The sequence below is a fragment of the Nematolebias whitei genome, chromosome 1 (assembly GCF_014905685.2).
Source record: "Nematolebias whitei isolate Nwh7 chromosome 1, NemWhi1, whole genome shotgun sequence".
In the NCBI taxonomy this organism is placed as follows: domain Eukaryota; kingdom Metazoa; phylum Chordata; class Actinopteri; order Cyprinodontiformes; family Rivulidae; genus Nematolebias; species Nematolebias whitei.
Window position 1 is genome coordinate 88,731,295 of NC_056498.1, and position 24,251 is coordinate 88,755,545.

Consider the following 24,251-nt stretch of genomic DNA (forward strand, 5'->3'; position numbering starts at 1 on the left):
TATATATACACTGTTCTGTCATTAGAAGAAAGTTGATGTAAAACAATGTTTCTGTCTGAACTTTTCTTACTCTATTCTTGTACATTTGAACAGTAAACCTTAAAAGTCCATACAATTACATAGACAACTTTTTCACAAACACTATGAGAGAGATAAAGGGGCTTGTAAGACCTTTTTTATACCATACTTATTATTTTAGCTACTCTTTCCAAATGACCTAAAAATGTTGGTCCTAGACAAATTTATTCAACTTTAAGTATTAATTCAGTATCAGCAGTTTGGTTACTGCAACTCTTTTAGAATGAGCTCACTTCCAGCTGCTGCTGCTTTGCGTTTTGTTACAAATCATCTCTGATGAGCCATTAAACACTCACAAACCTCTGCGTAGACACGACTCTCAATGGCCCAGCCAGTTATTGGGATGTCTTTCTGTGTGTGCTGCAGCTGGTAACCCTTGGCAACCCTGATCATCTGCTCCACTAAGTCCAAGCCAGTAATGCACTCAGTGATTGGATGCTCCACCTAGGGTTAAAATTTAAACAGAAAAAATAAATAAATAAATACAAGTTTCTTGAACACAAGTGATACCACCACCAGCCTCGTGCAAACCCACAACGTAACCCTTATCCAAGTTCAATAAGTGCTGGTAATGTGGTGTTATGCATCTACAAGGCATCCTCTGAATCTGTTGACCTCTTTTAGATTGGACTGATAGTTGCAGGCTCCAGCAACTTCCTGATAACAATTTCAACTTGCGATGCAACTACTGATGCCCTCTGGTGCCCACTGCAGATGTCTCAGTCCTTGTGAAGATTTGTTTTATATAGCCCCAGTCTGCAGTAGGTGATAAATGTTTTTGTTGCTGAATGTAACTGTGAGCTACAGCGTTCGTTCTGTGTCCAATGGCCAAATTAAAGGCATGAATGACCCCAAATCAAATAATGTACAAGAAAAAAAAATCAACTGTTCTTGGTTATTTCCAGAATGGCAACATAAAGGCTGTGTTTATATCTATATATTGCATGTATACATTTATAGTACAAAATTATTGTTTCACGGATATGTTTTGTGAAAATCATGTCAAACACGTGTGTAAGAACACCAAGTATTAGTGAAAATGGTGTGTGGAGACTTTTGCACTCATATCTGATTGAAAAGCTTCTTGGAAAGGTGTTTTGCTCAACATAAGTTAAGTCGAACTGTTACATCTTATAGAAGGCCTCTCCCAAAGTAGAAGTGTTTCAATTTAGCGGAACATTAATAAACTCAGAGTAGAGCTCAGAAAGACAGTTTTTAAATGTAATGCAACATAAACACAAACGTTTGACTACCGTAATTGCTGGTGTACAAGCCGCTACTAATAATTTGTGTATGTTTTAAAATTATTTTATTTTATTTTGACAGACTTCCTTCCTGCTCTTCGCAGCTTCCTGCCACTGAATAACATTTTCCCTCAACAGAGCTGAGGGCTTTTGTGACAGAGTGAATGCCTCAGGTAATCACATGTACAAAGACTCTCGCTCAGGGTTTCAAATTTCCTACAGTAACTCCACCCACTCTGTCATGTGACCCGAAGTCTAACCTTAATGACCAGTGAGGTGCTGTCGTTGACCCATCCCTCAAGATAGAAGTGCATTCATTTCTTCAGATCGTTACCTTATTTTGTGCCTCATGCACAGACACGTTCAACTGCAGCAATAATGGAAAACGCACAGAGAATTTCTTATGATGTAGCTTTCAAGTAAGCGATCGATCTGGCTGTCTAAGAAAGAAAGAGCTGCCGAGAGCGAGATGGTAGCGGTGTGTGATGATGTTTTTTTGAGCCTCAAAGAGGACTTTAGTGCACACGAGGAGAAGAACATAGTGATGAGTGACTTTTTGTTAAATACTGGTACTTTAATTTTTTTTAGCAGTGTTAAAAGCTTTTTTCTGAAAAAAACAAAAAAAAAACATTTACAGGATATTCCTCTCCTCGTGGGTCACATGGATCCGCTGAGCAGAAGTCGTCAAAATGTATTTTTCAAGCAGTCAAGTCTGGTACATATTTTAATAAAAGTTTTTAAATTATTTCTGTGATTCATATTTCTGGGTTGGAAAATGTTTAAATACCAGTATCTTATTTAAACTCACATCCGAATGCATGAAACGGAGCAGAGGAGACAAACAGAGGGAGGGGCTCTCCCCCCTTCCTCCTCCTCCAGGCTCTGCTGAGCAGAAATCACATCTAATTTATTTAGAAAGAACATTTAAAAACAGCAGCTGTTACCAAAAGTGTTTAGCAATAAAAATCAATGATTTAATGAATGTTTACTGTATTTTATCGGTACCATGTGACTCCTGGTCACATGACATTGATAAGACTTCTGGGTAAAATTGACAGGTATATAATTTTTAAATAATTTTGGTTACATAGGTGTTTGGCACTGTTCTGTCCATTGATTATGTTTAGATAGTTCTCGTGTTCGTTCTGTATGTTGAATGGTTTTAACCATGAGTCAGACAGCGAAGCATCATGAAGACTTATGATGATCACCAAGCCGTAGTCTATGAAATGACATCTGGTGGATGATTCTTGTACTAACACAAGAGCTGCACATAATGCACAGATTCTGATAATGAAACATGGATACATGTGGCTTAAAAACTGCCAGGTCTTATTTATGTACAAAATTATGATTTATCTTAAATTTAGTATGTGCAGCTTACAGTCAGGTGTGTTCTATAGCTCAGCAATTACGGTAATTGTGCATCACCACCTCAATAAAACCTCCTGTCAAAAACGACACCTCCCCACCCACCTGAAGTCGTGTGTTCATTTCCAGGAAGTAAAAGTTTTTCTTTGAATCCACCAGAAACTCCACTGTTCCAGCAGAGGAGTATTTCACAGCTTTGGCCAGCTGCACTGCTTGCTCTCCCATGGCCTGCCGAGTGTCTGGATCCAGAAAGGTACTGAAGAACAAAACAACAAAGTCAGGCTATCTCACTGGTGCATCTTGGGTAAATTTATATAAAATAACAGAAACTATAAATGTTCAGTAACTTCAGTGCTAGTTATAGTTTAGATGTAGAGCTGCACTGAAACACTGCTGAGTACCCACAGTGCCACACTGAACACTGAACCAGCAGTATTGGACCTCATGACAGTCAACAGCATGAATAAAGCCCCTCCTGTCTCACATACCTGGGAGCTTCCTCCACAACCTTCTGGTTCCTCCTCTGGATGGAGCACTCTCTCTCATTAAGCCACAGAGCATTACCATGTTTATCAGCCAACACCTACAACAAACACACATTACTGTACACAAGTCGTGCTTTCTCCTTTGTATCGCAATAAAAAGCAACACATTATAAAGATATAAACAATTTTTCATCTCGTTTGATAAATATGGAAATGAGTTAAAATGTTTGAATTGCTTTCTTCTGGTCTTTCTTATCAGCCAAGTGTTTAATTAACATTTGTGACTAGAGTAATGAGCAGAGATTGTTTAAATGAGTTGTATGGAAAAGTAATGTTTTTTGATCCTGTCTTATGTTGAACAAGAAGACATCAGCCTTGAAGGGCAATGTGCCCAGAAGACTGGAACTGGGAAAAACTACCTTCGGCTGTTTTTCCATTGAAGAGTGCGACTCCACTCGGCTCTCATCTTATCAGATCTTCTCAGGTGGAGGCGATTTGCCACTGTGACTCGTTTACTCTGCTTTGTGGTCATCAATGCAAAGTGGACGATATTGTAACATGTCATTGTGTTCGAGCCACTCTGCCCATTGTGGTCCTTAATCGCCCTATAATCAGACTTCATTATCTTTAGCTCAAAACTGCTTATAAGACTGAGTGTAGCCATGCTGCACCATCATCTCCGATAACTCTATAAATGTGCTCATTTCTTGTGGTGCTGTCCGTCAACATGATCAGAGAGGAAATGGAGGTTCAGATGTAGTTTGCAGTTTTGCCGAGTGGGTTATCCAGTAACATATCTCCGCTGGCCGATCAATGGTTGCTGCCTGCTTACATCCAAATTGTCACATCAGAGATAGTTGCTTGGAACCACAGACAAGGTGGACCCACAAACCAAACAGAGATGGGGTGGATACTGGTATTGGGCAGATCCTTAACTGGTGTAGTGTGGAACCGATGAGAGTTGAGACAGTGGCAAAGCGCCATAAGTTGGTCCTTCTTCTCTAACTCTTAGAATTTAAGTAGAGCAGAAGATGAAATCCTGAAGCTATGCTTTGAATTTATTTGAAGTGCTTCTTTGGTAAAACTATCTTTTGTAGACAGTACGATCAAAGAACATACTGTACTTTCATTCAAAACAACAAAGACTGATTTTTGCTTCACTGATTCCTAAACCTTCTGATCTAAAATAAATCATATCAGAACTGGGAGTAATGATAGCTTACCTGAATCTCTATGTGTCTGGGGTTGTCTATGTACTTCTCTATTAATAGTCTATCATCTCCAAAACTGGATGATGCTTCTTGGGAGGAGAAACGGAAACCTTCCCTGAAAGGAAACAAATATAGTTTAATTATTCTTTTTCTTTCCTTCCTTCTTCCCATTTTTGCTAATTATCTGACAGGATTGGGAAGCAACAGCTTAAGCAGGGGACCCCAAACCTCCTTTCCCCAACTACCTCCTTTATCCAGTTCCCAGGTGTTCCCAAGCCAGCTGTATGATAACATCTCTTCTGTAGGCCACAGATCCTTTTCTAGGGTCTCCTCCCAGTGGGAGATGTCTGAAACCCTCAGGTGGAAGGCATTTGGAAGATATCCATACCAGATGTCCAAACCATCTCAAATGGCTCTTTTCAATGAGGGGCAGCAACTCTACACTGAGCTTTTCCTAAACAGTTGAAGTTTTCACCCTATCCCAGTCTGGTCACACTGAAGACGGCTCTTCCTCATTCATTTGGTCATGACCCAGATCTCACTGAAATGTAGATACGATTCAGAGAACTGAGAGTTTTGTGTTTCAGCTTAGCTTTCACTTCTTCACAGTAGATGAGTACAGCTCCTGCATCACTGCAGACAGCATCCCAATCCACCTATCATTCTCCTGCTCCACCCTTCCTTCCCCCCTCCCTGCCCCTCTCCTCTCTAGCCCCACTTGTGAACAAAACTCTGAGATGCCTAAACTCCTCCACTTGGTGCAGTGGCTCTATCCCAGCCCAAAATTAGCAATTCATCTTTTCTCCCAGCTGAAGACTATGGCTTCAGTCTAGGAGGTGCTGATCTTCATCTCTATTGGTTTAAACTCAAATGCAAATGGCTCCAATGCAAGTCCTGGCTTGATGAAGCCAACAGGACCCATATGATCTACAAAAATCAGAAATTAAATCTGAAGCCCCACAAACTGGAGACTAGAGCCCGACCGATATATTGGTAGGGCTGATAATTTAGGCCAATAGATGTTTGGGGACCTATCGATATTGGTGACAATTGTCCCATTATGTGCCGATATAAGCACTTCTAATTTTCACCCCTAAAATACTGGAACCATCTATGGAAGTCCATGATTTCTCTGAGATGTGTTGTTTCCAACAAGAGGAGCTAAATTAACAGCACAATGATTTAAAATATATGTTTTATACATTATATAAGACAATGGGTCTGAGTGGTTCCTATTTAGTGGATTTTAGGAAATCCATATAAGCAAACCAATGCAGACATGTTCTTGTTTTTAGTATTGTACATTGCTTTATAATGTAGCCATTTTTGATTTTGTTTAGTTTTTAATGTATTTATTTTATTTACCTTTCATTTTATATGCATTTATATGATTGTCTGTTGTGGTCTGTACCTCATCTGTGTTCTTTGTTTAAAACAGGTCTCTCTTGTAAATGAGCCCTCGTGGCTCAATGAGACTAACCTGTATTAATTAATTTCAGTTTATTAAATAAAGGTTGAATGAATTGAACCAGCTGTAATTGTACAATGCATCCAGCAGAGGGCACATGAAGACTACTTTCAAGTCATGGCTGTTCACTTAAGTTTGACTTTCACATTCAGCACAGACAAAGCAGCGAGCAATACTATGTAGCGTATTTTGCTGAACAGAGCAATGGAAAGTTTATTTTAACTGATCTGTAAAACAAATCAATAAATTCTCTTCAATCATCCAACCCGTTTGTCATTAGCTACACACCTCTCAAGTTAGCAAACGTTTAGATAACCTAGCATAGGCAATTGCATTGTAAAACTTTATCCAGAACAATAAATGTAATGTAGTGGTAAAATATATCAGTATTAGTAACGTTATCTTTGATGACCTCAATGAAATGTGTTTTTTGTCTGAAATCTTTACTTCTCTGTAAAAAAAAAAAAAAAAAAGCTGCAGTGGTCAATCTTAATTAGACCTTCACCAAACATGAGTGACTGTTTAAACAATGAACCGGGAAGGTGTTTCTTTGTTTAATTTATATTTTTGTAACACATTTGATAACTTTATGGTGAATAATGGAGGATAGAGTTTTCCTGACTGTTTTTATGATCAGTGCACCACTTGTAATCCTACTGTGGTATTACGTATAGCATGAATCTAATTTGTTTAACTTCATGGTAGCTAACAGCCGCAATAAATAAACAAGTCCCGCTCTACTCGTTGTTTACTGGTACTTAGATTCTTGGGGTGGACAAAGCTAAAAAAAAAATCTGCTATTATATTGGTTACGCGACCGCCTTCCCCTCTCAATATCAGTTTCGGCGACAGCCAAAACTTCCATATCGGTCAGGTTTTACTGGAGACCTTCACCCCTTGGTACAAATTTCTGTCCATTCTGAACAGAACCGGTGACCAATGTTTCCAAAATTTATTGAAAACATGTCTGACTTTTTATCTTAATGTGAACCCAATACTCACTTCGGTTGTACAGGGACCAAATGGTTGGACCCATATTCTTAAAGTACCCCACAGGACACCATAATAATTCAGTATCCTTATGAGTAAAAATCTGGTCCAGTATTCCAGAACCAGGACAAAATCTAGTCACTCCTGAATCTAAAGGTTTATGTCAACACCCTGCATTATAGCTTAATGAGGAGTCTTGTCCATTTTGTTTTAAATATTATTCATTACTACCGTACTTCTACCATGAGCCCACACAGATATTTTATTGACAATTTAATAGGGATCTGTGAATGTTTTTACCCACAAACTCTAACGCTCCAAAAAAGTTCAATCTGGTCCTCTGGACATTCAAAAACAAACAAAAAAAAAAAAAACAAAGCAAAAAATGTAGAAACGTTTCGTCTCTCATCCGAGAGACTTCCTCAGTCTGAGGTGCTGTATTCAGCTCAGTCTTATAAACAGCACCTTCTCAGAGTGGATCAACCAGTTTGTTGCTGACAACCAAAACCAGCTGATCACATGCTCAAGAAGGACCATCAGCCTAACAATGGATCATTAGCACACTGATGGCTGTTTACTGTTCACAGAGGGCTGAGTGATACTAGCAATCACAGCATTGTAAGAGGGGGACAGTTGAACCAGGAGGCCTCCACCCCTGTTTAATACATCCATCCATCCATTATCTTTACCCGCTTATTCCATTTTGGGTCACGGGGGTCGCCGGTGCCCATGTCCAGCAATCACTGTGCGAGGGGCGGGGTACACCCTGGATGGGTCGCAAGTCCATCACAGGGCCACATAGAGACAAACGAGACAAACAACCATTCACTCTCTCACTCACACCTAGGGACAATTTAGAGTTACCAATCAGCCTAACATGCATGTTTTTGGTCTGTGGGAGGAAACCGGAGTACCCGGAGAAAACCCACGCATGCACGGAGAGAACATGCAAACTCCACCCAGAAAGGCCCCCGGACCGGGATTTGAACCAGGGACCTGCTCGCTGAGAGGCAGCAGCTCTACCAGTTGCACCACCGTGCTGTACCCCCTGTTTAATGATGGACAATTTCTTTTCACAAAGATGGCCTCCTTTACTCCTCTCTCAAACCATCGTTCCTCTCTGTCCAGGATGTGAACATCTTCATCCTTGAAAGAGTGACCGCTGGCCTGGAGATGAGTGTAGACCGCAGAATCCTGGCCTGATGATGTTGATGTTGTTAATAAACATCATCAGGCCAGGATTCTGCGGTCTGCGGGTTCAACTGTCCCCCTCTTACAATGCTGTGATTGCTAGTATCACTCAGCCCTCTGTGAACAGTAAACAGCCATCAGTGTGCTAATGATCCATTGTTAGGCTGATGGTCCTTCTTGAGCACGTGATCAGCTGGTTTTGGTTGTCAGCAGCAAACTGGTTGATCCACTCTGAGAAGGTGCTATTTAAGAGACTGAGCTGAAAACAGCACCTCAGACTGAGGAAGTCTCTTGGATGAGAGACGAAACGTTTCTAGATTTTTTGCTTTGTTTGTTTTTTTGGGGTTTTTTTTAATGTCCAGAGGACCAGATTGAACTTTTTTTGGATTTTTCTACCTGGATTATTGAGCATGCATCAGGAAACTCTAACGCTGTTCTAAACGCAAAAAACACAAACATCATCATTCAAGCATTGAGTAATAAATAAAGTTTTGCCATGATTTTCATGTTTCTGTGTGAAAAGACAATGTGACCTTGCTAAAACATGTTTTTCTGTGTGTTTTTGGATCGACTGTATCAGGTCTCTCTTGTAAATGAGTCCCCGAGGCTCAGTGGGATTAACCTGTATAAATAAAGGTTGAATGAACAGTGTTCAACTCAAGCGTCTACAACATTTTTCAGATGGTCATCTGGACAGTTTCTTTTTTTTGTGCTGAAATGTTTCGCCTTCGATCCAGAAGGCTTCATCAGTCAAGGAAACACAACAAAACTGATTCTTCCTCCAACAGCCTACTCAAAAGTGGAACAAACCAGTTTGGTTGGTGTTAAGATGGTCTCTTTGGTACACCCCCTCCTCCATTGCCGGCCCTCTTCCTTGTTGACAGTCTTGTCAAACTGGTTGAAAACAACAAATTCCATGCTCAATAATGCAGGTATACAATCCAACATTTTTCAGACAGGTCACCTGTCTGAAAAATGTTGGATTGTATACCTGCATTATTGAGCATGAACTTTGTTCAAGCGCCTAGTTTTACACTCCAGTCCATCAGGTGGCGATGATGCCCTGGTTTGTCAGCTGTCCATTAGAAAGTCAGTTTGTATTTTTTCAACTTGACATTAAGTTTTTTCTTCACAAAATAATTCTAATACAAAGAAATACAGATCCACAATACCTTGTCTCCTCATCATTCCAGGCAATCCTCATCCCTTTCCCTCCCCCTCCAGCAGAGGCTTTGATCATTACAGGATAGCCTAGAAAGAAAACAATAAAATGGTCACAATGAAAATGTTCCTTTGTAACAAAAATAAAAGTTTTGCACACAGATATATAAAAGAAAGTTCTTGTGCAGTCTAAACTTAAACAAGTACTTTTTTGTGGTTTATTTTTTATGCGGAGACAATAAGAATAACGAGGACATACCAATTTGTTGCGCAATCTTCACAGCATCATCTGCAGTCTGATACAAAAAAGTGATGTTATCAAGAATTAATCAAAACAAAGTCTTTATTGAGTACAGCATTGTTAATTTGGAGGTATTTATGTTCAACACTACCTCAAAGTATTAGGTCAAACATTCAAACTTGGTTTTCTAGGTTTGGACTTAAAGTCTGTTTCTACTTAGTTTCTACCCATCTATTTTCATGTGGACCAGCTCTTGTTCCCATGGGCTGTGAATCCATTTTGTTGGGGCTGTGAGAGTTAGACATGTCACTGCACAATCTGTTCCGGAAGCTCGATCCGTACCATCAGCTCATTTGCGCATGCACTAAAAGAAATACTGTACTTCTGGGAGGGCTTTAGACGTTGCAGATCACAAAATGAATGGATTTTCAGTCTTTCGACTTTTGTCACCAGTAGTTTTTCCTGGAAAAGAAAACTGTTGCAGGAGATGTGGATAGCAAAGTATGCCAGGAGGATGGGGTTCTACAGTAAATCTCATAAAGATGACTATTATTAACATAAAGGTCTTCTGTCGTCAGTAATGGGTCCATCAGAGGGCACATTGACAGCATAAATGTTACAGTCCAGTCAATCAACCAATACACATTTTTCTACTGAATTATAATTTTGACAGTAAATGAAGACAGTTCTTATTCATAAACGGAATTGTAACATTGTCTAGGAAAATTAACCAAAAGTATATAAAGAGATATTTAATTAATAGTAATAAATACGGTATGTTTCATAAATATATTTTATTAATATCAAAATGTATATAATATACGTGTTGTAATAAATCAGCTTACAATATATAATTTAGCACATCTTTATTATTAAGGCTGGAAGTAATTATTTCCAGTACATTTTCCTAAATCTAGTATATTCAAAAGTATTTCTTTTAGCGCATGCACCAATGAGCTGACGGTACAGATCGTGCCGTGACAAGACATTTTGCTTTCCCAAATTCAACAAAAACTCCTCAGCAGTAAAAACCAGTGCCACCTTCTTGGGTTTGTTCTAAATATCAGGTTCCAGATGTCATTAGGTGCCACTTCATTTTAAATTTACATGAAAAATAAATGTTATAACAAATTGTCCTTCTATTTATTTCCTACCAAACTCTATATAAATTATTAATCTCAATTCAAACTTGAAAACTAGTCATCTTTCTATATCCAAGCTTCAGCCTTGCTCAGTTCTTTACATATCTAAGTCTGAACTTTCCAATATTAGTTTAAAACTATCCCTCATTTCTTTATACTTTGCTTTCAAAGAGTCAACTTTTTTTTTGTTAAACTTTAAAGCACTCTTGATCAATAGTTGTTCTTATTTTGTGTGGTTTTTTTTGTAGTTTTTCTTTAGACTTTAGCAGTCTTTCCAACAACTTCCAGTCCAGTTCTTGTGCTCTGATCATGTCAGCATATTATGCAGTTTAAATTAGGAAAGTGATTGAGTGGAGGACAAAAGAAGAAGTGATAGGAATAAATTAATATCATCTACAGCAGAAGACCATCAGTATCTGAAAGTCTTAACAAAAATAAATAAATAAATAAATAAATAAAAAATAGCAAAGACTGGAACCAAGGACCTGAGAGATGCATCATTCTTCTCCTGTGTGTAAAGATCTTTGGGAATCATCGTGGTGGCGCTAAAACATTTTTTGTGACCATTAATTTCTGTTATATTTGGTATTTTTCAAAGATTCAACCAACAAAATAGGAACCAATTGTGTCTTTGTGACAGTATACTTTTAACAAAGAGCCTAAAGATTGAAATTAAAGCAGGTTCTTTGATAAGTTGTTAGTGTAGGAGTTGAAACAAGTTCATCCCTTGTGTTTAGGACTTTTTATGGGACTAAGTAAATAATAGATCAGAGTCAGGGGACTAAGAATAAAACTTGCCTCAAAATAACAAAAAGTAGTTAATAAAAAGCAGCAAATGTCCAAAGAAACACTTCAAGACGTTCAGGAAGACTAAGAAAACATTCATCAAAACAATAATAAGAGATTATACCTTCTGACTCCCTGGAAGAAAAGCATAAAGAAATAAGGGATCACTCAAGACTTTTGCACAGTACTATTCATCTGAGATGTTCAGTGTTATTCATTCAACCTTATGCTATGAATGAAGAAATTTACTTTATTTGCCATTTCAAATTCAGAGACAATGTTTGCTATTGATTAGCCTAAGACTAAATAGATCATTGACACTATTTATTCCCCAAGTTTTATTTTATAAATTATATCATCACGTTAATATTATACTGCTTTAATTTTGACTAACTCAGCAGAGCACTTTGCTCTCAGACTGCAGGTTTACTCGTGGTTCCTAGAGTTTCCAAAAACAGAATGTGAGGCAGATCTTTCAATTATCAGGCTCCTCTCTTGTGGAACCAACTTCCAGTTTCTGTCCATGAGGCTGACACATTATCCAGTTTTAAAACTGGGATTAAGACTTTCCTTTCGATAAATCCTATAGTTAGTGTTGGTTTGTTATGCTGCTATAAGCTTAGACTACTAGAGGACAAATTGACCTCATATCCTTAAATGAATTGTTAAAATTGAATAGTTTTCATTTGATACTATTTCTATCTTAACATGTGATTCTTGACCTGCCATTGTGTATCTATTCCTCTCAAACCCAGCTGGTTGAAGCAGACGGCCACTTGTCCTGAGCCTGGTTCTGCTAAAGGTTTCTTCCTCATGAGGGAGTTTTTCCTTTCCACTGTCTCCTTCATGCTTGCTCAAGATGAGAGTCTGTGATGGAGTTAAATTCAAAGCAGTCTGCTCCTCAGATAAATAATGTTAAATTATTATTTTGACATATGAGTGTTTCTGTTCAGTCCTGAGATGACTTCTGTTGTGACTTGGCGCTATGTAAATAAACTGAATTGAATTAAACCCAGTAAAAGGATCCGGAGGTTTACCTGTCATCACAAACCCACTGAGTTTCACCAAACACCATTTTACTTTATTAATAAATCCTTTATGCTCAAATGTTCTCTGTTTAATGCTCTGTTGTGTATGTGGATCTGTACCTTGACAACTCCATCAAATCCTGGGATAGTGTTGACCTTAGCAGCCTTAGCAATCAGCTTGCTCTCAATTTTATCCCCCATCGCCTGGATGGAATGACTGTCAGGGCCGATGAATGTCACACCCTCTGCGGCCTGACAACAAAATGATAATACTGTGATATTTAGAGCAACTAATTAATTACACTGCAGGTGTTACTGCAACCAGAGCACAACGCTTCAGATTACACTAAGAGTTTTAAAGAACGGCTTTGGTACATCTGCTTGTTTCTACATCAATTAAAATGGCTCCGTGTGAGGAACAAGTTGACAACCTGACAGATGAGATTTAGAGACACTTTGTGGTGCATCTGTGTCTTGTAAGTACAGTCATGAGAAAAATAAAGTCCACCCGCTTTCGATTCTAGGGTGAAAAACAGAAACAATTGCTTTTCTGAGGTCACTGCCGATGTCTTCCATCCCTGATGTTGTGCTAACACACCTGTGTGCTCCAGAGCAGCGCTAACTGCTTTAACTCTGTTATAGAGGTGGTCACACTGATGGTGATCTGCAGCATCCGGCTCATACTGAACCTCTAAATTTGATAAAAGCAGCAACAGTGGGCTTAGTTCCTGTACACACATTTTCTATTTTTGCTTCATTTTTGTTTACTATATAAAGACATGGTGGAATCTGGTGTGTGTTTTTATATATCCATCCATCCATCCATTTTCTTCCGCTTATCCGGGGTTGGGTCGCGGGGGTAGCAGCCTAAGTAGGGAGGCCCAGACTTCCCTCTCCCCAGCCACTTGGTCCAGCTCCTCCGGGGGAATCCCGAGGCGTTCCCAGGCCAGCCGAGAAACATAGTCCCTCCAGCGTGTCCTGGGTCTTCCTCTGGGCCTCCTCCCGGTGGGACGTGTCCGGAACACCTCACCAGGGAGGCGTCCTAACCAGATGCCCGAGCCACCTCAACTGGCTCCTCTCGATGTGGAGAAGCAGCGGCTCTACTCTGAGTCCCTCCCAGATGATCAAGCTTCTCACCCTGTCTCTAAGGGAGAGCCCAGACACCCTGCGGAGAAAACTCATTTCGGCCGCTTGTATCTGAGATCTTGTTCTTTCGGTCACAACCCAAAGCTCGTGACCATAGATGAGGGTAGGAACGTAGATCGACCAGTAAATTGAGAGGTTCACCTTTTGACTCAGCTCTCTCTTCACCACAACAGGCCTGTACAGTGCCCGCTTCACTGCAGACGCTGCACCTATCCGCCTATCGATCTCACGCTCCATTTTTCCCTCATTCGTGAACAAGACCCCAAGATACTTAAACTCCTCCACTTGAGGCAGGACCTCCTCCCTGACCCGGAGAGGGCACTCTACCCTTTTCTGGCTCAAGACCATGGCCTCGGACTTGGAGGAATTGATCTTCATCCCGGCCGCGTCGCCCTCAGCTGCGAACCGCTCCAGCGAAAGCTGTAGATCACGATCTGATGAAGCCAACAGAACCACATCATCTGCAAAAAGCAGAGTCGCAATCCTAAGGCCACCAAAATGGATCCCCTCAACACCTTGGCTGCGCCTAGAAATTCTGTCCATAAAAGTTATGAACAGAATCGGTGACAAAGGGCAACCTTGGTGGAGTCCAACTCTCACCGGGAACAAGCCCAACTTACTGCCAGCAATGTGGACCAGGCTCTGATACCGGTCATACAGGGACCTAACAGCCCGTATCAAAGGGCCCAGTACCCCATACTCCCAGAGTACCTCCCACAGGGTTCCCCGAGGGACGCGGTCGAACACCTTCTCCAAGTCCACAAAGCACATGTAGACCGGTTGGGCAAACTCCCACGCACCCTCCAGGACCCTGCTGAGAGTGTAGAGCTGGTCCAGTGTTCCACGACCAAGATGAAAACTGCACTGCTCCTCCTGAATCCGAGGTTCGACTATCCGACGGACCCTCTCCAGAACCCCTGAATAGACCTTACCAGGGAGACTTAAGAGCGTGATCCCCCTGTAGTTGGAACACACTCTACGGTCCCCCTTTTGAATAGGGGGACTACCACCCCGGTCTGCCAATCCAGGGGAACTTCCCTGTGTTTTTATATACTTAATGTTAAATTTAAATAATTTTAAGAACCTGGTAAAGCCCAGGCCACTTTTTATGCTCAATATGTAAAAGCTTAGAAGTGAAAAGGTTTGGACTTTCTTTTTAACCTGGACTATACAGGATGAAGTCAAATTGAAACTAAAATGCAGGTTCAAGTACCAGTACTTTCTGAAAGTTTTACTTATTAAAAAACAAAGTGCAAGGTTACGATATATGTCGCATAAAAAAAATACAAAAGCTTTTGTGTTACTCACGAGGCGCTTTGCAAACTCTTTATTTTCAGAAAGAAACCCGTATCCAGGATGAACCTTAAAAAGAACAAAATATTCATAGAAAATTTAATCTAAGCATAACTTTAATATTTAATAAAACTAGATATATAAATGTTTACAAAACAATAATCCCTGGTTATTGAACTTAAAGGTTCATCAAATGAGAAACAAAAACATTCAACATGACAAAATGTAATAAAAGTTACAGGAAGTAGCTCCTCACAGCTTGTGCTCCTGTTAGTCTGATGGCGTCCATGATGGCGTCCATATTCAGGTAGCTCTTACTCGTAGGGGCGGGGCCAACACAGACTGCTTCGTCAGCCATTTTTACATGAACCTTCACAAACAAACACACACACACACACACAAAAGTGAAATGTCAAACTCTAAATCATTCTCTTATAACAGGATGCTATAAATCAATGTAAGAAACAACAACACCATGAAGGCATCGTTCCATCTGCTGGTTGCAATTTCTCTTTTATCTAATTCTTTAGGTACGACATTTGTCTGCCCTTCCTGCATCTTACTCTAACAGACAGGTGCTAACAGAGAAACCATCCTTACAATTACAATGTGTGAAGAACACTGGTTATAGCATCTGTTGAGTATTAGCATGATCTAAAATCAAGATCAGACATAAGAGCAGAGGCAGCCAAAGTGACATTTTATTCTGCTAACTGTGCTTCTGTTATCTGAAGTCAGACACTTACGTAACAAGTAAAGAACAGACCAAATCTAATTAGACAGTAAGTCACGTGAACATTTATTAGTACCAGTATACAGTTTGTATCTTTCTGAATCTTAAGTGTGGAGTTTCACTAACTTGCAGTTATAGATATAAAAGTCTGCAGAAGAATCGTAGGCATTAAAACTAAATTAATAAGAAACTAAATATCCATTCAACAATTTCCTGCGGGATCAATAAAGTTCTATCTTATCTTATATGAAGTAACTTTTAATGATAAAAGGACTGTAGGATTGTAAAAGGTGGGAGATAAACTTTGGCTTCCACAAATGTTTTAGTTTCCCACACAATTAAAGACGAGTTTGACAAATGACTTGTCCACAGCAGGACGGAAGTGTTGTGGAGGAGCTGCCTCATGCCATGAAGACACCATGGACAATCCATTTTGATGCCCATCAACCCAGTCCAGAAAACCTGCTCTAATGGTTATTAGCACACAGAACTGGAAAGCCCCTTGGATCCATGGGTATTTATTTCAGTTAAAAGTATTTTTGAGAACTTTGGACTAAATTGCAGCCTAGAACATGTTTTGGTAAACGCAGTTATGACTCACAGCACTGGTGTCAACATCGCTGTGAACAGCTACAGTCTGGATGCCCATCTTCTTACACGTTTTGATCACCTGAAGAGGGGAAGAACACCAGCACAAAGTTTATTCTGACAGTTAACAGTGCCAGTACAAACACACTGAGCCACCTTTATTTCACTACTTGGCCAATGTTCTATTTCATATAGGCTTCGCCCTTTAAGGCTGTCGCTGATGGTTTATCCCGTTATGCGCAGCATAAGCACTGAAAAAAAATTAGTCCACGCCCACCTGCTGTGTGGGCCCCACCCGGTCCGTATAAATTACGTTAAGAGCGGGAAATCGGCTCCCATTTTTTCTTCAGCGAGCTAATATAGCACTGTCAGAAGAACAAAGAAGATAAATTGTGTAAATGACCAACCTTTGCGGAAGATGCTTGGCCCGGCAGTCGACCTCCGGTCGTCCGGTGAGTTCTCCTCCCCGAGGAGAAGATGACAGCAGTCTTATTCCAAGGTAAGCGTCGGGGAACATTTCCCAGTGACAGGTCATTACACGCTGGACAACGCCATCTTGTGTTTTTCCTCTTATCGCCGACCCTCGGGGCGAACCGGATGGTTCCTCCGGGGCAAGGTGTGCTCAGCTGCAGCCCCCGCTGCTCATTCCCTCCTGGGGAGCGTAGTGTAGGTGGAGGGGGGCTGAGTGAATGCTCACCCCATCCCACCTCGTTTTCGCATCGGCGATCACACCGCTCCCGGCCGACAGCGCCCTCAGGGGTTGCCCGGCGGAACCCGGGAGGAGGCTGACATGAAGGGACCCCTTTTTTTCTACGTCCCTCGCCTTTTCCCGCCAGTTCGGATGATCAGCGGAAAGGTTATTTTTCACCGACGTGTTTTCCAGGCAGCCGCAGTTAGCAACAACGTGCGCTGCTAGCATATAGCATGTCCAAGGGACTGAAGGCCGCAGACCTGCCTTGGAGACAAAGAACTCCTTCTGTAAGGCAACTGACGCTATTCCTCGGTTCCCTCCCCTGGAGCCAAGCCTCGCGGAAGCTTCCGGAGCGAAGCTGCCCAGGTCGGAGCAGCGTCCCGTCCCTCCGGAGGAACCAGACGGCGACCAAAGCTCTCCAATCGAGCCCACCGGCGTGTTTTCAGGCAACCGCAGTTAGCAACAACATGCGCTGCTAGCATTTAGCATGTCGAAAAGGCTGGAGGCCTCAGACCTGCCGGAGGAGACAAAGAGCTCCCTGTGTAATCGGCAGACGCCATCCTCAACATGTGCGCCGCTCCCTCGGTTTGCCTGTCGAGGATTGTAGCATGGATGACGGTAATCCAACGTTCCATCTGGCTCCGTCACTCTCCATTGCTGCCGGAAAAGCTGCACAAAGACCGGATGGAGGGCCCCATCTCATCGGACGCGCTGTTCGGAAGCAGCTTGACGTCCATGCTGACGAATTCGAAGCAGTCGGAGGAGACGTCGGAAGCTGTACGCCATCTCATCAAGCCGCGCGGCTCATTCCGTCCCCCAGCCCGCTGGAGGGATCGTCGAAAGCAGAGGCAGAAACATCGACGCTCCACGGCAGCAGCAGCTTCGTCTCGCCCAGCTCCACCACCAGCCCCGCCCGCCAGAGACCACCCCTCCTCAGTCCGGCAGCCTGCACTTCAGCGTTTTCCCCAGAGATCGCCTGCAGATGGCGCTCGGAGCAAACAACCGCAGGGTTCACGGGGGAGAAGTTTTAAGAAATGACGGTCTGCGGAGGATGTGTGTATAAATGACACAGGAATTGAATAAATGATTTTTCAAAGATCAAAATGCCTGTTTTTAGCCAGTCTGTAAGCTCGGATGAGCTCACAGCCGCTACACACACATCCTCCACTCATAAAGAGCCGGTGTCCTTAAATAAAGGTTTTTTAAATCCACCGCCGCTCCTTCACATGCCCAGACGCTCACGTGACACCACGGTAAGCGAAATAACTTGTTGTCAATCAGACCCGCACGATCACCTCCCAACGGTGTTAACGCGCTCCCGAGCGAGACAAGCAGCCTCCATCCAAACGGCACTGTGTCGATGATGCACGCACAGCTGCCCGGCGCTCACCGGCCCACATCGGGATAAATGTGGGACCGCAGGCCGGGTCCGGTGGAGGTCCCTGCTCTCAGCGAAAACAACACACGCCTCTCCTGAATGAACGCGAGTGGCCGTCATCCACCGCGTCTCAGCGATCAGCAGCTCACGGCGGCATAAGCGTGAGACAGCTGAATGATTCCAATGACGGGCCCCGCCCTCAGCGAGAGCGGCGCGCGTCCCTCCAGAGGAAACGTGCGCTCCCGCGAGGCTCACAACCTTCACTTCGACAGCACGGCGTTGATGACGTCACGCCCTCCACCTCTCAACGTTCGCACAGCGACGTTAAACGTGCAGCCTCTCGACGTCACCAGTTGACACACGCCTCGCCTCAGCGCACACCGCCCCGCCCGGACATGAAGGTTGGTCCGCGATCTAGTCACAGCGCACGGGCGCGCGCAGAACAGCCCTTTCGAGAAAGCCTCGCCTTGGGTCACGCGGAAAACATTTCCGCGACGCATGACGGCGGTCGAGGCGGAGGTTTGGATGACATCCGTTCAAAACACGGCACATCATTTAAACGCACGTCCACTCCACGAACGTCACGCAGAGTGGTTAAAAACATGCTCACCGGACAGATGGATGGACAGAGTGTTATGCAAGGGTTACACGCTGCAGTTTGCAACCCGACCCCCTCCGTTCGGAGGAGTTATAGAGACGGTCCTGTCATCACCAGACCAAGTCTCAGCCTTAAATGCAGAAGTCCAAGAGCTTCTGATAAAAGGTGTAATCTCAAGAGTTCCCAACGAGGAGGAAAACACAGGGTTTTTACTCACTCTACTTCCTGGTCCCCAAAAGGACCGGAGGGATGAGACCGATTTTGGATCTGTCAGCTTTCAACAAAGCGATCATGAACAGATCTTTTCACATGTTGATGAACAGACAGCTGTTGGACAACATTCAGAAAAACGACTGGTTTGTCTCCATCGTTTTAAAAGATGCCTATTTTCACATACCAATCATCCCAAAACACAGAAAATTTCTGCGTTTCGCCTTTCAAGGGATGAAGTACCAGTACAACAGGTTGCCTTTTTTGGGTACTCCCTCGCGCCTCGTACGTTCTCAAAGTGTGTGGAGACAGCCCTGCATCCACTGCACAAGCAGGGATGAGAGTTTTGTTTTACCTGGACGACCTGCTGCCCCTGTCTCACTCCAGACAGGAAGCATTGATACAGGCTCAGGTGTTAGCATCACACCTGCTAAATCTGGGCTTCGCCATAACTGGAAGAAGAGCTCGATTTTCCCGGCCCAGACAATTGTTATCTGGGAGTGGAATTAAACTCAATTACCATGACGGCTCGTTTATCACAAACAAGAATCGACACTCTAAAAACCAATTACGCCACGTAAGACCTGGCAAAGTGGTAACAGCTGTCTCCGTCATGAAGCTGTTGGGAATGACGTCATCAGCTCACACAGTGGTCCCGCTGGGTTTGTTACACATGAGACGCCTCCAGAGGTGGTTTACGCGTCTGCGTGTGGATCCAGTAAAACAAAAGAGACGGATGATCACTGTCCCTCCCTCCGTGGGAGCAGACCTCCGACACTGGGGAAACACCCTGGCTCTGTCAGAGGGAGTCCCCGTCAGCAGACCCACGTCACGTGTCAGTCTTCACGGACGCGTCTCTGTCAGGTTGGGGGGGGGGACATGCCTATCTCAAGCAGTAGGGGCGCTGTGGCCCCACCGCACATCAGCCCACATCAATGTTTTGGAGTGTCGCACAGTGCTGAATGTGATTCAACATTTTGCTCCCGTGCTACAGAATCAACACGTGTTGATTCACACAGACAACATGGTGACTGCTGCGTACATAAACCGCCAGGGGGGTGTGCGTTCAGCCCAGATGTTACACATTGCGCGGAAGCTACTGAGTTGGGTTCATCAAACCTGCTTTTATTAGAGCGGTTTACATATCCGGTGTTCTGAACAGAGGGGCTGATGTGACGTCCAAGGGCGGCCCACGTTATGTGGACCGGATCCTCCATCCGGATCTGATGTTTTCAGACACAGCAGAAGTTGGCAAAGCAGCTGTGGACCTGTTTGCGACGCGAGAAGAACGCGCAATGTCAACTACGGTTTTTTCCCTGAGCCCGCGAGACGATCCATCGCTGGGGGGGGACGCATTTGCTCACAGTCGGTGGCCCAAAACGCTTTTTACGCGTTTCTTTTCCCCCACCTCCTCTGTTTTTTACGGTCCATGAACCGAGTTCAGGAGGAGGGATTGACAGCTCTCCTGGTGGCTCCCGGCGTGTGAACGCACTATGGTTCCCAGGCCTGCAACGTCTGTTGTGGGGTCGCCGTGGAACTGTCGTGGAGGAAGGATGCTCTCCTTCAGGCAGGAGGAGCGACCAAGAGTTACCCAGAAATAGGTCAACACCGGTGGGTCTGACCGCTGAGCGGTCCCACTTAGAGGATGGGTCTCCCTCAGGAGATAGTGTGCACAATTCAAGATTCACGTGCTGCATCTACCACAGTTCTGTACACATCAAGGGTACGGCTTTTCAGCGTTGGTGTACAGAGAAGGTTTAGAGACCACTTCATGCCTTTTAGGCGGCGTGTTGTTTTTCTACAACACCTGATGGATAGGGAGTTGGCTTTCAGTACGCTTTAAAGTACGTTGCAGCCATCTCTTCCTGCCACAAAGGGTTTGGAGACAGAACAGCTTTTAATCACCGCTGATGAAGCGGTTTCTAAAAGGTGTACAGAGATGTAGGCCTGTTTCATGCCCACTTGTTCCACAGTGGGATTTAACGCTGGTCCTGCGAGCCCTGATCAAAGCTTCAATTGAGCCTCTGGATCAGGTTTCATTTAAATTCTTGTCTTTTTAAACAGCCCTGTTGCTGGTTTTAACACCCGCTAAGAGGGTAAGTAATTATCTGCCCTCTCTGTTGTTTCGTCATGCCTTAGAATTAGGCTGACGGGCAGCTCAGCTGTTTTAAGACCAACCCAGCTTTTATGCCTAAAACATCACGAGCTCTTTTAAATCAAGAGTGATATCGTTGGAGGGGTTTTTTCCCCCCCACAGATCAGAAGGGGAAGCATCTGTTCATCTTCTCTGCCCGGTGCAGGCGTTGACGTGTTACGTAACGCGCACAGCTGCAATGCGTTCAAATTCAACAATTGTTTGTGCATTATAGAGATGCTTCTGCAGGTCGCCGTTATCCATCCAGCGCTTGTCACACTGGCTGTGTGAGGCCTTTTCTGAAGCCTACAGAGCATCAGATTTAGGGCCTCCTGTCAACCTCTAAGCACACTCCACCAGGGGTATCGCATCTTCGACTGCTCTGCATAATGGTATGCCAATGCAGGACATTTGCACTGCGGCTGCATGGTCAACACCCTGCTCATTTATTCGCTTTTACCTACGTGATGTAACGGCTCGTTCCATGACACATTCTGTCCTTAGTGCCCTAACAGAATGAATATTGTTGTTCTCATGGAACTCTGTTTAAGCTCACTTCTGTCTGCATGCATTACAGTGTGAGATGTTGTTATCAGTCACAAGTCGTGTCTGTGATTTTGGTTCTATTGTCACTAATCAGTTCATGATTATTGTTAACAATCAGTTCATTTGATTATTGATCAATTCATGGACATTAATCTGTTTATACTGTTCAGCCATGAACCAGTTGGTTCATGCCCTTCTCCCCCCCCTCTTTTAAACTTCCTCTTCCCGTTGAAAGTTTTTCCGGGGTATTCATGTTTGTCAGAACGCATAGTTACACAACATGCGTCTGTGCATGGCACATAATTACGCGATGCGTAGTTTATGCACACGGGGAGCTGAGTGACAAGACGTTTTTTTGGGCAAGCTTCCGCTTCTTACTGTGTTCGAATGGACCCAGTGAGGCGAGGACCACATCCGCTTCGCCCTTAAACCATCAGCGACAGCCTTAAAGGGCGAAGCCTATATGAAATAGAACGTTGGTTACGTACTGTAACCCCAGATTCTATGAATATAGGCGTAGCCCTTTAAGCGTCGGGCCTCACTGGCTCCTAAATGGCTGAAGAAAAAAGCTATTTTGGGAGCCGATTTCCCGCTCTTAACGTAATTTATACGGACCGGGTGGGGCCCACACAGCAGGTGGGCGTGGACTAATTTTTTTTCAGTGCTTATGCTGCGCATAACGGGATAAACCATCAGCGACAGCCTTAAAGGGCTACGCCTATATTCATAGAATCTGGGGTTACAGTACGTAACCAACGTTTTTCCATTTCCATCACTACTTCTGATTCTCTCCTCCTCCTGCAGCGTTGGTTAAAGCCATGCACAAGTAACAACACAAACTGTGACAAAAATAATAACAAGGGCACTTCAGTGCTCATGCACTGACACCTCTATGACAAAGCGTGAGCTCAAATTTCAGAGATGAACAGAAGAGTTGAAGAGAAACGCAGCAATATAAAAAATTTCCTGAGATGTCAGTGAGCTGGAAAGTCTTACCCTGCAAGCAATTTCTCCTCTGTTGGCGATAAGGATTTTATCAAAAGTCTGTGGAGGAAAAAGTCAATGTGAGAACGCTCAGAAATGTGGTCCTTTAAACACAACTGTTACAAACTGGCCTTGTGGGCCTTCATTTCACATCAGTGTCTATAATGTGTGGTTCTTCTTCCCACATCAACGTGTGAAATGGATCAATCCACTACTGAACCTCTAAAGACCAGCTCACTCTGTGTGAACTCGTGCACATCACACTGTTTAAGCTCGATACAATTAAATCCTGACAGCAATGAGTCACACTGTACAATTTCAGATTTAACAGATGCTGGACTGCACGTTTTTTGCTCCAATAACTTTATTTGGACTCTAAAAGGAGCAGAAGGAGGAGACAAAAAAAACTGATGATGAAGCACTCGTGGCTGGGGAAAAAAACATGGGCTGCTGCAACCAGATTGAACAATTTCCTCAAAAGATTTCAGGCACTGCATGATAAAAATCGACACTAGTCTTTGGTTGTCAATGTACTGAAGTGGTTGTTAGTAATCTTGTGGCACAGCAACCATAAACTTCCAATTAAAGCAGCCAAAGATTTTCCTATAATGCTTTTACTGAGAAAGATTCAGTCTACGATGGACAAAAAACGTCATATCATTGAAATAGGTTCACGACGTGTGAACAACTAATAGTGGTTTGAAGAGGGATCATCTATGCAGCTATAGTGTAAAATCATAATGTCATATACTGATTAAAAATGGAGCCTTAAATGTTTATTGCACAGCCAGGATTTTCATTTTCACCAGAAGGTGCAATGTAATTCAAGAACAGAGACACAAAGAACCAGTTAATGTCATCAGCTAATAAACAAATATTTCATAATTGACCTTTAATTCATGTCATCTGAGTTTATTCAGAGCTGTAATGGAAGAACAGACAAAACTTCTTCAACATCAAAATCTACTTAGCTAACCGAGAGTCAAAAGAAGAGTAACCCACATACTTTAACGCATTGATAAGTTGATTGTTTACTGATTGTATTATAAATTGTCACGGTCAGTCTGGAAGAAAGAGAAACAGAGTTCTGCTTTACCTTTTCATTGGGATTATTAACAGTGGAATACAGAGCTCGGCTGGTCACTGCACAGCATCTGGACCGGCATGGAGCAAACTGCAAAAAACATCAAATTTGTAATGTTCACACTTTACTTAATGAATCTCTTTATGAAGTTTCCTCCAATTGTATGAAGGAGGTCTACCAAACTGAGGTAAAGATATACAATAATAAAATTTGCAAAGTTGCATTACTGATCAAAATAGTGTTTCTTTTTATATTTCTTAAATGTATCCCAAAGTGCTGAATCGGTTCAGGAATTTTGTAACTGGCTCATTGATCTTGCAGCACAAGCAGCAGTAGAGAAGTCATCTTCCAATCAAAAGAGCAGGGTTTGATCCTCTCTGCTCTACAGCATGCTGAAGTGCCTATGGGCAAGGCAACGTTCACCCTTCCATTGCCCCACTCAAATATTTATTAGTCTATCAGTAAAAATA

General features: G+C 42.9%; 1 protein-coding gene across 1 annotated transcript in view; it reads right to left on the bottom strand.

Annotated features, from left to right (window-relative positions):
* pcca (propionyl-CoA carboxylase subunit alpha) overlaps window positions 1–24,251 on the bottom strand; it is a 37,177-nt gene that overhangs the window by 11,663 nt on the left and 1,263 nt on the right. The window contains exons 2-13 of the mRNA XM_037688213.1: window positions 23,794–23,871; window positions 22,710–22,757; window positions 16,170–16,238; window positions 15,092–15,205; window positions 14,851–14,904; window positions 12,517–12,648; window positions 9,459–9,495; window positions 9,211–9,289; window positions 4,402–4,504; window positions 3,182–3,276; window positions 2,799–2,949; window positions 379–522 (exon numbers count right to left, since the gene is read on the bottom strand). Of these exons, the coding sequence (XP_037544141.1) occupies window positions 379–522; window positions 2,799–2,949; window positions 3,182–3,276; window positions 4,402–4,504; window positions 9,211–9,289; window positions 9,459–9,495; window positions 12,517–12,648; window positions 14,851–14,904; window positions 15,092–15,205; window positions 16,170–16,238; window positions 22,710–22,757; window positions 23,794–23,871 (1,104 nt within the window). The remainder of the gene's footprint in view (window positions 1–378; window positions 523–2,798; window positions 2,950–3,181; window positions 3,277–4,401; window positions 4,505–9,210; window positions 9,290–9,458; window positions 9,496–12,516; window positions 12,649–14,850; window positions 14,905–15,091; window positions 15,206–16,169; window positions 16,239–22,709; window positions 22,758–23,793; window positions 23,872–24,251) is intronic.